The sequence below is a fragment of the Ammodytes marinus genome, assembly GCF_949987685.1.
Source record: "Ammodytes marinus genome assembly, chromosome: 16".
NCBI classification, from domain to species: domain Eukaryota; kingdom Metazoa; phylum Chordata; class Actinopteri; order Uranoscopiformes; family Ammodytidae; genus Ammodytes; species Ammodytes marinus.
In genome coordinates, this window is record NC_137220.1 from 22263033 (window position 1) to 22278527 (window position 15495).

The 15495-nt window shown below is 40.6% G+C and overlaps 1 protein-coding gene across 3 annotated transcripts; it reads left to right on the forward strand.

The window, feature by feature from the left end:
• The first annotated feature begins 1169 nt into the window (after window positions 1–1169).
• On the forward strand, window positions 1170–12585 carry LOC307263243 (SWI/SNF-related matrix-associated actin-dependent regulator of chromatin subfamily E member 1-like). Of its 3 annotated transcripts, none has more exons than XM_080044354.1 (11): window positions 1170–1243; window positions 1789–1849; window positions 2821–2864; window positions 3607–3705; window positions 5319–5411; window positions 6541–6672; window positions 10162–10333; window positions 10525–10697; window positions 10817–10918; window positions 11239–11533; window positions 11728–12585. In XM_080044354.1, the coding sequence occupies exons 2-11, from the start codon at window positions 1843–1845 to the stop codon at window positions 12117–12119; spliced, it is 1509 nt and encodes a 502-aa protein (XP_079900480.1). In that variant the 5' UTR covers window positions 1170–1243; window positions 1789–1842; the 3' UTR covers window positions 12120–12585. The 3 variants fall into 3 exon arrangements, with proteins under 3 accessions (XP_079900480.1, XP_079900482.1, XP_079900481.1); XM_080044356.1 differs by having other exon boundaries at window positions 5319–5399; XM_080044355.1 differs by having other exon boundaries at window positions 1185–1247.
• The last annotated feature ends 2910 nt before the right edge of the window (window positions 12586–15495 follow it).

Here is a 15495-nt window from a genome sequence, read left to right on the forward strand (position 1 = left end):
TGTGCGTCAAATCATTTTCAAAGCAGGGATACGTTGAATCCACTGCAGCCTCGAACTTCGCCAGCAGAGGTCACTGTCACTGAAGCTTCGAGTAATGAACCTATTTTCGAAACATTGGCTCAACTGGTTCAATGCTTCATAAAAGCTTCATTTGCCCATCACTAACAGACAAGAGTCGTGGCTTTAAAGAAAGTAACGTGTTTTTGTTAAATGGATGTTTGAATAAGTTTTAATTACGTGTGTTTGCAGAAGACGGGTCTCCTTCAATACAAAGTGAACGTAACGGTGTTCAACGGTTTCCCCCACGATGGGTCCGACCGGACAAAAACACCTCAATATTGAAAATTACTCAATTATTTTTCACAAAAACAGCTCGTTTAGACAGACAAGAGTCGTGGCTTTCAAGAAAGTAACGTTTTTTCGTTAAATGGATGTTTGATTAAGTTTTAATTACGTTTGTTTGCAGAAGACAGGTCTCCTTCAATACAAAGTGAACGGAACGCTGTTCAATGTTTTCCCCCACGATGGGCGTGGCCATGGGCGTGGCCTATTTCATGCACTGTCTCTATGGTTTCACCATGCAAAACACGAACGACTGGGAATTCCACATGTTCTCTGGCTGCCAACTTGGAACAATTCACAGAGGAAGTCTTTTGATCTGGGGTTAAGAGATTCGCCACCACATGCGTTACACAATAGCATTTATTTTCTATTGAAGTTTTTCCAAAGCCAGCATCTAATAGGCCTAGGCTACTCCACTTAGCCTATTAAAACGAAAGAAAATCAGAACTCAGTATCAAATATCTTTATCACCTTCACCACAGACCCCCATTTGCGCCTGGGTTTATCATAAGAGCATGTAGGCCTATGCCATGCTTATTTCTGCCCCATGACAATGAGTCATTGATAACAAAGCTTGAACTTTCGATAAGTCCATTGATCGGAAAATGTTTTTTTGAGTAATCGCTATATAAGATCCTAAACTAAATCAATCAATCAATAAATAAAAAAAAAAATCCTGGTATTATTTTATTTAGGTAGGCTATGTATTGATACATATTTATATACTATCTATGGTTGATACTTATCCTCATAGACTATAAGCTTATCTTCCAGTGGTGTATTTAAAATAACTGCACTTTTATTCTGAAAACTCTGGCATTGGAGTAAGACTTCCGGTTTGACTGGAAGGCGGAACCATAGCGGAACAAGCGGCACTGCAGAGGGAACAAAGGACAACCGAGTGCGTATGTTTACGTTATTATCAATAGAATTACTTGAGAATGTGTTTCATTTTGACCTTTTTTGTAACTTTGACATAAAAACTTAAAATGACTCAAATGTATCAGTTTTACCAACTTAGCTGGTAAGGATAGCTAGTTAGCCGCATGTGCATAGCAGGAGCTTGTATCGCAAGTTAGCCTTTGCTAGCTGCAAAAGCCAGGTCTGTTTTAATATCATCACTTCTCAAATGTGCACCGCTCGTGTTAAAGCGTGTTGTGTGTACGTGATGCTTTTTAAAGAATACTATCGTTTCGAATTCCAATGAATTAGATGAGATTTATATTAATTCAAACATTTGAATGGGGCGAATTGTCCCTTTTGTGTTAGCGCGTTTGGCTAGAAGGCCGGGTAGTTAGCGCAGCCTTGTCAGCCATTGTTGTCATGAACCGTTGTCATTTTGAGCCATTTACCGTGTGTTGTTTTTGCCACTCTCTCCCGTTTGAGTGGCTGGAGTTGCTAATTGTTTTTGTATGTTCTTTTTTTGTTTGTTTTGTTGTTCTCCAGGTAAAACAGTATGCATAATATCCCCTGCTCTCTGTAGCCCAGTCTCCAGCCACAATGTCAAGTAAGTCAACAAACATGTTATTAAAATGCTAACAGTATTTGTGATAGATATGTGTGTAAGCAATAGCACAGTAAACCATCTGTTTTCTTTCCGACGAGACCGGTACCCTACATGTTGGCCTGTAGATTACACAATATAAAATTATACATTTTTAATTACATTTTATATTTACCACCCTGAATAGCCGAAGTATTCACAAAACAAACGTATTTGCAAGTGTATTAAAATAAAAGTATACATACAGACACATAATTAGAAAGATAAACAAAGCCGAAGAAAGGAGTGTGTGGAAAAACAGATATTTAGCTATTTTCACATTTTTTAGTTGTTGATTTTACTGCAGTGTAAAGAGGAATATGCTCTGGATTACTGTAGGAAAAAAGACCAAGTGTTTTGTGGAGCTGATAGGCTTTATCAACATGTTTGGTGATGGCTTGAATGTAACTGACATTCATTTATATGAAAATGTTACACACTATAGCTATAACCAATAATTATAAATAGTGAGTAAACGCTCATGTGTGCTTGTTGGGACTTGTTTATTTATCACGTTATGCTGCGCTCTATATTTTTTACTTGCTATGTAATTTTAGCATCAAATACAGAAGTGGACGGGCACTTCCTGCTTTCCTTCCAGTATGTATTTGGTTTTTAAATGACATAGTGTAAAAATATAGAGCGCAAAGCAACGTAACATGGTAAATAAACAAGTCCCAACAAGCAAAGCATTTATTGATGTTGTAATGTATCTTTTGACCTGCCCCCCTTGACTACCAGTGTCTGAGCCAAGTGAACCTCGATGAGCACCTTTGCTCGGTTCTATATAAAAAAAATTCACAGGCAGTTACATGAACGGTTTCTGTCACCTTTTCTTGAGCCGGAGAGTGAGGCAAACAGCTAAAACAATAGGTTGTTGTCAGAATATGTAATATAATAAATAACATTTTCTTTTCTTTTTGTTTCTGCCACAGAACGACCATCCTACGCTCCTCCCCCTCCCCCTGCCCCTACTGCAGTAAGTGTTCCACACTGGGCCAGGCATCTACTGTTTAGTGGTCATGGTGGCTCTGTGCTCTCTATCTTTTTATTTGGTTTCCTTTCATCTTTCCTTCTTTGTGTCTAGCTCCCTCTCTCTCTCTCTCTCTCTCTCTCTCTCTCTCTCCTGTTTGTATTCATTTCTTTCTCTTTCTGTCTGCGAATGTGGAGGCTGCAGCAAAAGTTGTTCAGCTCTCAGCCATTGTTGTCACTACTGCTTCTCCTGCCGTGTCAACGCTGAAAGGGGCCCAACGTGCTTTGTGCACTTTGACATAGCGTTATTGTAACTGGAAATCTTAGTTGCAATCTGTGTTAGAATGTACTTCATCAGAGTTTAGCACACACAAGTACACTATGTAGTCATTGTGCATGTTTTAATGCTTTCCTTGCATTCAGCGGAACGACACAGCATTGGCTACAGTTGAAATGCAACGGTGCGGTCACACGGCCACATGCTTAAATGCTCTTAATATGGGAGGATCTGTGCTCATTGCAAGGTCCTGATGTACATGCAGCATTTACATGTTGTGCACTCATTTTGAATGCCAGCTTGTTGCCCTTTTTTTTGCCTTGCACGGTGTCACCATGGAAAACAAGCAAAACAATATACATATATTTCCACGTCCCCCCCCCCCTTTTCACTTATTTCTGTTTATCCCTCTTCCTCCTCTTGTTTGTGAACCATTTCTCATCCGTGTTTTGTCTCATTTGTCTTCCATCAGCAATTGCCTTCCACCCCAGGGTTTGTGGGCTACAACCCTTACAGCCATCTGGCCTACAACAACCTCCGGCTGGGAGGGAGCACCGGAGGCTCCAGCAGGGTAATGCATTGATGGAGGGGATGGGTGTAGGATAAGAGGAAGGGGTTAAGATATGGTCTCGGGCTAAACATAGGGGTGTAGATATGGGGGAAGGAGGAGCTGAGCAATTGCTAAAAACACAAGAGTAATGCAGACAGAAGATGTTGGGACAATGATCAAACAAAGGACAATTGGTTTTGAGAGAAATAAGATGTAACTTAAAGCAAGTGACACACTAAAACAGAAGAAATTAATTTGGATTTGTGATCTGGTTCTAGATGAGAGAAGATTGTAGTTCTGTTCCGTTTCCATTTTTTCTTTTTTGAAGCGGTCACCATATTTTCCCCAGTCATGTAGTGAAATTTGCCACAGTTGGTTCTCATTGCATGATGCAAACCATTCCATCTGTTAATGTATCATCATTTGCTACTTAAAGATAGTCGGCGATCATTTTTTAGAATGCTTGTTGTCGTGTAGAAGAATTTCAGGGCACACAGTACATAGAGGTAGTGGATCGTGAGGAGATATTCACTGATTTTGACGACAAACGTTCTACAGAATCGCTGACTCCACCTAAGCATCCATATAACCACTTAAGCATCAATAGGTTTTGCTGAATTTTAGCATGACAGCACAAATCTGTGGTGTTTAGTAGCTTACTTATTACCAGGTTGCTAAATATTAAACCATAGATATCAGTCTAAATGTAGTTTCCTAGTTAGTGGTGTTTAAAATTTGTAATATTTTTTCATCATACTAAAATAGAATATAGCTGCTTCTTTTGAAATTGGAAATAAAAGTATTAAGAAGTATTTTCACAGTCCGTTTTAAACCGGTAGTGATAATTAGGATTGTGTGTGTGTGTTTAAGAAATACATCTCTAAAAGACCAAAGCAAGATCCCTCACCGGCCAGTATGGTCCACCAAAACTCAACACGTTTGATATAAGACATATTTTGTGTGTGTGTGGCCTGGGAGGGATGTTGTTTTTTAATGGTGAGAGGATTTCTATAGATTGCGTTGCAATGGAACAGTACTGAGTGTTCACAAAGAGAACATGTAAGGATATGACTGTCCCATCTTGAACATGTTATTACGCCATTACATTTTTTTTGTGGGCAAATCTGACCACCTGACCTATATTCTATACAGTTAATACATACTTTCACTATTTTGTAACGCCAAGATTTAATACAAGTTCCATTTCAGGACAAAGGAGTTACATTAGTCAACATAGCTTTACATGGCTCGGTTGGTAAACACAGCCATACGTGCTTCTGTTGGCCTGCTTTTGGCTGGTCTAATGGAGTCACATGCTCATGGTTCTTCAGGGGTGGTGGACACACAGGCAAACAGGAATACGCTAAATTAATTGCTTGCCTCATGTAGTTCTTTAGTATTTGAGGCACACTACTCAGCCAGCCCCATAACACACCAGCACAGTTTTAGCTCTCGCAATGGTTTGATTCCTTAAATATCTAAACGACTTCAAGACATTAGCTGCTCGAAATGAATTGACATGCATTTAATTGAATTTGCATCCGCTCTGAATGCTTGTATCCAAATGTATTGTGGTGTTTACATGTACAGCTCATTTAGCTTTTCCTCCTTCTCTCTCTGCCTTCCTTTCACAGAACGCCACCGGCATCACCGTCCCAAAGCCGCCCAAGCCTCCAGACAAGCCCCTGATGCCGTACATGCGGTACAGCCGGAAGGTAAGCAGGAAGGTAAGACACCCATCCACGGTGTCTGCTTTTACTGCTTGTCCTCCCATCCCCTGAACAGTTTCCAGGGGGTTTAGGGTTGGGAAACAGCCGAGCCATGACGCCTTCATCACCACCTCAAACCACCCAGTGGAGCCTTTCCACTCTGTTTAGCTCTGTTTGTCAACAATGTAGAAGTGACAACATCTCCTAATGTTTCCGTCTGCAAGCATGATCTGCTCCCGTCTTCACCTCCCGTCTTCCACCTCTGTGCTCGTTGCTTCACTGCCTGTCTACTGATAGTGCATGAAGACCAAACCCACCCTGAAATATTTCATTTCATTCCATCCGGTCAGGATGTGCTTAAAGGTGCAGTGTGTCAAGGGATTTGGCTTAATTTTTTGGGGACAGACTTGGTAAAAATTTAATATAATATTCATTAGTTTTTATGTTTGAATCATCAGTGTATAATCACTTGAAAATCATTTATAGAGTAGCACCGAAGGGACAAAGCTAAAGTTGTTTCTAGCGGCAAGATTCAATTTTAGCCACGTCTCTGGACCGCATCTCTTTTCTTTTAAAACTGAACAGTGTTGACTATATAATGTAGATTGGCATTTACAGCAAATCAGGCAGTGTGGCGAAATGCTTTCAATTTCACTTAATTAACATAAAAGTACAAATTTTTATGAACTCCTCTACTTGACGGAGAAGCTTCCTACTATGCCGTGATTGGCTGCCGTAGTGTGGCGTAGGTCTGCAGTTCTCTAGAAGCAAGTTTCTACTTCGATATGTCTAATAAAAGAAGAAAAAGAAGCAGCTACTGTTTTCATCACTCTTGGTACCTTTTTAATTTTTCCCTTGAAGGCCACCATAGCTTGTAAATTCTCCTAACAGGAGGGGCAGAGACAGTGTTTAATGTAGAACTTTCACCTCCTAGGTGACGCCAAAATACACCTTTTAATACACACTGTACCTTTTAACTTTAATGCCAGTTAAGATAGTTTTGTAATTTTAAAGCTTGTTATTTCCTTTCTTTGCACTTTTCCTCCTTTATTTCCTGTATTCTTGTAGTACTCTAACTTAGTGTCACTGCATTTGCCCTGTAGTGACCATATGTTCTTTCTGCGCGTTTATGTGTGGCGCTTGCAAGGTATGGGACCAAGTCAAGGCGTCCAACCCAGACCTGAAGCTGTGGGAGATCGGAAAGATTATCGGAGGGATGTGGAGAGACCTGACCGATGAGGAGAAACAGGACTACCTGAACGAGTACGAAGCAGAGAAGGTGAGCTGCAGGACTGTCAGTCATTTGCCCTGTTTTTATTTGTGTGGGCTCTGCTCTGTTCTGTTCTCTTTTTTTTTTTTTTTTTTTTTTTTTTCTAGCTATTTGTGTTGGTGGAAAATGAAAAATTCATACTTTCCAGTTTCATTTATACTGCCTGGGCCAGTCTTGTGGTCCAGGCATGCACATGTCGGCGATCCACAGAGCCATATCAGGGTTCGACATAACCAATGGCCCGCTGGCCCGGGGCCAGTAAAATCATATGCAGTTGATTGGCCAGTCACTGTCCCGCCCGGGCCAGTAACGGCCAATCACAGTTCAGTATCTTTTTGTAGACTACATCATGGTTCATTGAAATGCGCGTTGAGAGTCTTAATGAAAGCAGTGTTTATCAATATAATAAACATAATATATAATATTTTTTTTAATGAAAGGCCAGTGGACAAACGATGCGTTTTGACAGGCGGAGCAACAAGCGGGCGCACTCTCGCTCCGTTGGCAGAGCTGCCTACTGTCCGCCTGCGAGTCGACAAATCAATCGACTTACTTTGCCCCCTTTTTTTCTCCCCACAGCAAAGGTTGAGGTGCAGAAAATGAAGTGATTACTGTGCTTTTCCTTTAGCTGCCGCCGTAATGTTACAGTATTTGCATCAAAGCCCCAATGGTAATACAAATGAGAGGCTTTATTTAAACGCTGTGAATGCGTCTACGATGATTGTGTCGGTTGTAGACAGAAACGAACGGAGGGACTCTGCTCACTGGACAGTTCCTATAGTCGCGCAGTTTGTCTGCCGACATGGCTCTGAGTTTTCATGATCTACAATCAGATCGCAGAAGTCTTTCCCAGTGAAATCGCTAACGGGGAGAATATCCCCGGTTATTATTTTAGCCACAAACCCCGCAGTTCTTCTGCGCGGCGGCTCACTCGCTCACTCACTGGCGAGATCTCACTGTGAAACTCTGCTTTGCTCGGACGAAGGTATTGTGTGTTTCTAAGGTGATTTAACATCATAGCCTTAGACGAGCGTTTAAAATGATGCTGCATATTTTGCACTGCATTGTTTTTTATCAATAGGCTAGTTTGAAAAAATGGTCCCACACCGGACTCTTAATGTGAAGCTGACACTTCATGTAGAAGTGAAGCTCCTGCAGCGCGCTCACAACCAGACGTGAACTCGCATACACGGTGAAATCTCCCATTAAAAAAACGGCATAACCTTCTGATTTTCTGATTTCTATTTTTAACGTCAACTTGAGCACAAGTGGAAAACCGGTCTTTGGTTTGACACATTCACATCCCTAATGCATATAGAGAAAGTAGTAAACACTACCACACCACAAAGACTGATCAGACCTTCATCTCTTATTTTTTTTTTTATGTTTGAACATTTCTGCAGGTGAACTATTCATTAAACTGCCCAAATTCAAGAATGAAAACAATTATCAAACTTCTGGACTTTAAAATACTGGCCGACTCCTTCCACATCAGTTGTAGGCTTCAAATTCAATATGTTTGCCTGGTTTTAAAAAAAGTTGTGTTGAACCCTGTATATGTACTGTGGCTGTTGTTGAAAGAGGTTTACCTGATGGAAGTTAATACCACACTGAGCAGTGCAATAAGTGACTGTAGAAAATGTATCCTTGTCTATATTAGCCTACAATATTGCTTTGTTGTACCGTTTACTTCTTGATGTTCCTCTTGGCAAACTGGACAGGAGTGTGGAACAAAGGATTATACAGTCTTATGAAAAAGTTTGGGAACCCCTCTCAGCCGGCATTATAATTGACTCTGCTTTCACAAAAAAAAGATAAAAGTGGTATGTCTTTAATTTACCAGGAACAGCTAAGTACTGGGATGTTTTCCAAACAAAGATTTTTTGAAAAGCAGTATTTGGTTGTATGAAATAAAATAAAATGTGAAAAACTGGCTGTGCAAAAATATGGGTACCCTTGTGGTTTTGTTGATTTTAATGCCTGTAACAGCATGTAAAACTGATGACTTTAAACACACAGTCGGTTGGATTATGTTGTTAAGCCTTGAACCTCATAGAATTGTCTGTTTAATCATGAGAAAATTTAATTTAGGTGCCTAAATGCAAGTTGCACTTCTCTTTGACTCTCTGCTGAAGTGAAACAGAATGGGATCATCAAAACAGCTACCAAAAGATCTGAAAAACAAAGATTGTTCATTGTCATGGTTTAGGGGAAGGCTACAAGAAGCTTTCCCAAAGGTTTCAATTGTCAATTTCGACTGTAGGGAACGTTGTCAGGAAATGGAAGGACACAGGCACAGTGGCAGTTAAACCCAGGCATGGCAGACCAAGAAAAAAACAGGAGCGGCATATGCGGCGGATTGTGAGAATGGTTGCACACAACCCACAGATCACCTCCAAAGACCTGCAAGAACATCTGGCTGCAGATTGTGTATCTGTACATCGTTCAACAATTCAGTGCAATTTGCACCAAAACATCTGCTTTTTATAAAGACCAAATAACTTATTTTTTGTCTCATCAGTCCAAAGCATTTTCTTCCAATATGAAGCTGGCTTGTCTAAATGAGCTTTTGCATACTCCATGCAACTGTATCTGTGGCGTGGGCGCAGAAAGGGCTTCCTTCTCATCACCCGGCCATACAGATGTTTTGGTGCAAATTGCACTGAATTGTAAAACCATGTACAGATACACAATCTGCAGCCAGATGTTCTTGCAGGTCTTTGGAGGTGATCTTTGGGTTGTGTGCAACCATTCTCACAATCCGCCGCATATGCCGCTCTTGTACTTTTCTTGGTCTGCTAGACCTGGGTTTAACTGCAACTGTGCCTGTGTCCTTCCATTCCCTGACAACGTTCCTTACAGTAGAAATTGACAATTGAAACCTTTGGGAAAGCTTCTTGTAGCCTTCCCCTAAACCATGACAATGAATAATCTTTGTTTTTAAGATCTTTTGGGTGCTGTTTTGATGATCCCATTCTGTCTCACTTCAGCAGAGAGTCAAAGAGAAGTGCAACTTGCATTTAGGCACCTAAAATAAATTTTCTCATGATTAAACAGACAATTCTATGAGGTTCAAGGCTTAACAACATAATCCAACCAACTTTGCGTTTAAAGTCATCAGTTTTACATGCTGTTACAGGCATTAAAATCAACAAAACCACAAGGGTACCCATATTTTTGCACAGCCAGTTTTTCACATTTTATTTTATTTCATACAACCAAATACTGCTTTTCAAAAAATCTTTGTTTGGAAAACATCCCAGTACTTAGCTGTTCCTGGTAAATTAAAGACATACCACTTTTATATTTTTTTTGTGAAAGCAGAGTCAATTATAATGCCGGCTGAGAGGGGTTCCCAAACTTTTTCATATGATTGTATACAAGAGCATGTGCTCTCTGCTTCCCCGGTTGTGGGCATGATCATTAGAGCGTAGGGTCGGAAGGGTAGTCAAATGATCTCATTCGGCCTACTTGCATTCTCTGCCCTCCCCCTCTCAGATTGAGTATAACGACTCTTTGAAGGCGTACCACAACTCACCGGCCTACCTGGCCTACGTCAATGCTAAGAACCGGGCCGAGGCGGCCATGGAGGAGGAGACTCGCCAGAGGCAGAATCGTTTGGACAAAGGAGAGCCGTACATGAGTATTCAGCCTGCTGAAGACCCCGATGGTAAGATTTACAAGCATTTCTTCACACATACATTTTTTTATTTTTTTATTACAAACTGCTGCTACACCATATGTTAAGAACAGTAAGAGATGGAACAATATTAAGGCAATTAGACAGATACTCACAGGTTTTAGGGACAGATTTGGCATTGATTTGCAATCATATAACTGTGCTCTATATCCTCTGTCCAGATTACGACGATGGTTTTTCAGTGAAGCACACAGCAGCCGCTCGCTTCCAGAGGAACCACCGGCTCATCAGTGACATCCTCAGTGAGATAGTGGTGCCCGATGTCCGCTCTGTGGTCACCACAGCCCGCATGCAGGTCCTTAAGAGGCAGGTCCAGTCCCTCATGGTGCACCAGGTAGGTTTAATGAGCCCACGGAATATGGAAGTTCAGTATTTACTCTTATTCAGAGGAAATAAAAGTTTCTAATGAAGCGAAGAGACTCATTCTATTGCATTTGGCCATGTGTGTTTCAGAGGAAGCTAGAGGCAGAACTTCTGCAGATTGAGGATCGCCACCAAGACAAGAAGAGACGTTTCCTGGAGACCACAGACTCATTCAACACTGAACTCAAGCGGGTATAGCTCATCTTGTTTACCTAGAGACAGCTGAGTGAGAAGGAATTATGAGGTTTAACTCCACATAGCTGAACATCCATTTGACTAATGGTATTGAGTTTTCCCTCAACTAAATATGAACCTGAACACAAAGGAAGAGGGTCATGCCTTGAATTCTCTTGTTATAAAGTGTTTAATGAAGAAACAACATTGACAGATATGTTCACCTTCATCTTTTTCTTGCTACTTAGCTTTTGCATTCCGTTTGAAAGACAACACATGGTTCATATGTAAATGGAGAATTTAGTTTTTGTTGACGTGCGTGTTTCCTGTGTCTCCAGCTGTGCAGTCAGAAGGTTGAGGTGGACATGGAGAAGCTAGCAGCAGAGATGGCTGCTGCTGAAGAGTCTGCGCGGCGTCGGGCCGAGGAGAGAGAGCGTGAAGCGGCAGAGCAGGCAGAGAAAGCTGCTCAGCAACAACAACAGCAACAGCAGCAGCAGCAACAACAGCAGCAGCAGGAGGAGGCTGCTGGAAACAAAGCTGCAGAACAGAGCAGTGCTAACGGTAGCAGCACCGCTAACCCCACCTCAGGGACCAAGGATGAGGAGGAGGACAAGACCACACCAATGGAGACAGGTAGCTGGTAGCTGCAGTGTTTAAAAGACTTTTTGTTTCCAGATCTGTTACAGTACCAAACACAGTTTAACTGCACTGTAGCTGGTTGTTGAAGCGTCTCCTACAAATATAAAATAGGTCTTTTCCACAAATCACAAGACCAATACCATTACTTTATATCTAAAGCAACTGTCTGTCCTCCGTTCCCTCCCCAGATGAGACAGCCACTGCAGAGCCCTCGGCCGACCCCCAGCCTGCTCCACCTCCACCGTCTGACCCCCCCTCTTCTTCTGCCTCGGATAAAGCCAGCCCTCCCCCCGAGCCGCCCAGGGAGAGCAGCACTCCTAACAGCATAGCTCCTAGTGATGACAGCAGCAGCAGTATGCCCCTCCCACCTTCCTCAGAGGCAGCCGCGGGAGCAACGCCCACAGCCCCTGAACCCCCGGAGGACCAGGAAGCTAACGCTAACCCTGCTACACCCATCCCTACCCCTCCACCGCCTCCTCCCCCTGCCTCAGAGGAAGCTGCCCCTCCACCACCACCACCACCACCACCACCACCACCGCTGCTCCCCTCCAGCCAGAGCAGCCAACAGTTTGATATGTAACAGTCACACTCAGTGGGGACTGCAGCAGTGTTGTAGCTGTGCAGCAGCTATGGAAGAAGTGGGACTTGTATGGTGGCTCTATCATAACAGATCGATTGAATAATAGGTGCTGAATGGTTGCGGTAGTACAGTCAATAAAAAGTCAACATATATTTCATCCCAGCATGTTGTAAGGGTTGGGGGGGAGGGGTAGCGATTATGGTGAATATCTCAGGAGATATTCACTGATTTTGACAACTAGCACTCTCCGGAATGCCTGACTCCACCTTCTATATCATTCAGCCTTTGACCATGTGAGGTCCTCAAGGGCCACCAAGAGGAATAGGTGCTCCAGGCAATTTACAAGCTGTTCCTCTTTGATCATGTCATGATATGGATTTTATTTTTGTTAGTATATAAATCACATGCAGACTCCAAACAGGAAACAAGGGGGGCGGGGTGTAAGCAGTAACCGCACTGAATGCATACTCATTATATATATATATATATATATATATATATATATATATATATATATATATATATATATATATATATATATATATATATATATATATATATATATATATATATATATATATATATATATATATATATATATATATATATATATATATATATATATATATCGGTATCTAACTAATCGCCTCGCATCACTGTTACCTCTGTCTGCTCCCATTGGTTTCCAAAAATCCACCTGTTAATCACAGATCCATATCCTGTTGTTAGGGTCCACATCAATAGCGTTTTATTAAAACTGAGCGTTGACTGTAACTGACCAAAATGAATTCCACTGAAGACCGCAACTAGCTATTTTTAGTCTAATGTTGATTTCATCATTCAAAATGTCAAATAGTTCAGTGTCCAAATCATTAAGATTTAGATGACTTTCAGATTAAAATATTTTCCCTTGACAAGTGATTGAAACTATTCAATCTATACTCCAACGTAGATTTGATTTTCAACCCCCAGCAAATGTAGAACCTCACTTTGTGTGATTTTGCAGAACTACTACTGTTACTACTACTTTGTGTTTTTAGAGCTCTAGTGAAACCTTTTTTTAAATACATATAACAGAACCCAGCCTCCATATAAAACCTGTACTCTTGAATCTTGTGGTAGTGCAGATGACTGTTCTCAAGTCAGAATTCGGTATGGAGGGAGGCCCATTTTGATTTGAGCACTCGTGTTCTGTTCTGCATGTTACACTAAATATAAACCATAATCCTGAAAGCATTTTAAATAATTGCTCAAGTCTTAGTGGAAGAGTTACTGAGGAAAGCTGTCGAAAAATACAACGTACAGAAACATGTGATGGGGCGGCTTACATGTCTCCAATGTGCTGCACCATGGATGGTGAAATGGTTTGCATAGATGGATGTTTGTCCCCCTGTATTTGTCACACAAACAGGTAATCAGTGTTGAATCTGTAAGAGCTTCTCTACAAGTGGAGGCTGTTCCTTTTTAAACGACATCATTCTTCATTCAGACTCCTTGACACCACAGGCATTTAGCCTGAGCCGAGCAATTTACATGTAACATCAGTCCCTTGTGCGTCGAAAGGACTCTCTTTCTTACTTGAATTGGACTGTTTTTAGTAGAATGCCTGTTTTTTTGCATCTTTCTTTTTGTACCCTTTGAACTTATCTATCCAAATAAAGATGATTTCTCATGTCTTTTTAAAGATTATATTGTCCTGTACACATTCATACAACATTAATGTGTAGTCCGCATTGAACCACCCATAATGATCAGTTGTCGCCTCCCTGTGGCCACATACCGTAACTACAACCGTGTATAATATAAAGCCAGACGCAATCACCATAGATCAGGGGTGTCCAAACTACGGCCCGCGGGCCAACTGCGGCCCGCGGCCGATTTAAAAAATATAATGTAATATGGCCCTTTGAAAAAAAAAAAAAAATTTTTTTTTTTTTTGCATTTCTCAGTTAACCCACTAGTGCAGGGGTGTCAAACACTGATTGATCGGCCCGTGGCACATTTTAAAAATATAATGTAATATGGCGCTTTTAATTTTTAAATAATTTAAATGCACTCATTATATTACAGAGGAATATGTCCCATAAAAGAAAAAGAGCAACAAGCCCATCCCAGAGGACCCTGCATTATATTTTATTTTAAATGAACATTATTATGGAAAATCTATGTGTCCTTCTCCAATAGCTTCTAATTCATCTGACACAGTGTCTCCATTTTTTTTCCATACAAAATTCTTCAGATTTAGCCTCTTAATTTCACTTTAAAAACTTTAAAAAATCTCCCGGGGGGGCATACCCCCGGACCCCCCTAGGAGGGTCGGGACCTCGGCTGGATACTATTTTCACCCTGCTGGACATTGGACGCAAAGGCAGAAAACACTGGGTGTATCATTAGCATATAAACAAGAGGGGGAATGTGTCTGTTTAATGTACAAGGAAAGTGTTGCCGTGAAGAAGGATTACAATTTACGAAGACACTATGAAACTAAACATCAGAGCAGCTACATGTCCTGATAAATGTGTTATTTTTGCAAAGTGGCCCGGCCCTTCGTAGATTTTTCTGTATGTGGCCCTCAGTGAAAAAAGTTTGGACACCCCTGCCATAGATAGATAGTAGGGCAATCACATACAAAAACTCCCGCTTAAACCTTTCAAAATAAAAGGTTCGAAATCTAGACACATTTACATACAATCAATACTTCAGGTAGAAAAATTAAATATTAAGGATCATTAAAACATTTAAAAATGTATCAAATCAAAATGTACTTATTTTTCTTTTAAAGAAAAGTCCACTTATATCCCACATGTTTATTGTGTATTGTAAAATAAGCCATGTTTATATTTATAATTGGTTTGTGACCAATACGCCTGTTTATTTCAAATCTGTAGGCCTAGTACCTATAATATCTTTTAATGGGAGATTTTATGCATGGCTGGGTCCTGAGAGACGAAACAGTGCAATTGAACGGTTGTTGTAACAAACTGATAAATACAATAGATGTATTATGTTTTTATTTTAAATATCACAAATGCTATATCTGAAATATTAATATTTCACTAAACAAACACAGACACTACTATTAGATAAAGACAAATCTAACAAAATAAAAACACTTTTTAATTTCTCTTTAAATTAACTTTTATGAAAAATTATAAAATAAAAAGACAATTGTCTATTTTCAGTGAGGGGAACTTGTTTCAATAATAAGACATACATCTCTTTATAATTAGTCTCTATACTGCTCTCATGTGGCCATAACGAGGTACTACACCTACGGACATTTATGGAGTCAGTCCAAAAGTTCTCAATCAGTCAAATCCTATATTTTGACACCACTCAAGTAGGTAGATATTGGGGTTAAGTGAGTACCCAGTAC

What these genes read in the sequence shown, in the direction of transcription:
- LOC307263243 (XM_080044354.1), top strand. An exon ending in GCACCGGAGGCTCCAGCAGG is followed by an intron (nt 3,706 to 5,318) that starts GTAATGCATTGA and finishes TTCCTTTCACAG; the next exon opens with AACGCCACCGGCATCACCGT. An exon ending in GCCGGAAGGTAAGCAGGAAG is followed by an intron (nt 5,412 to 6,540) that starts GTAAGACACCCA and finishes GGCGCTTGCAAG; the next exon opens with GTATGGGACCAAGTCAAGGC.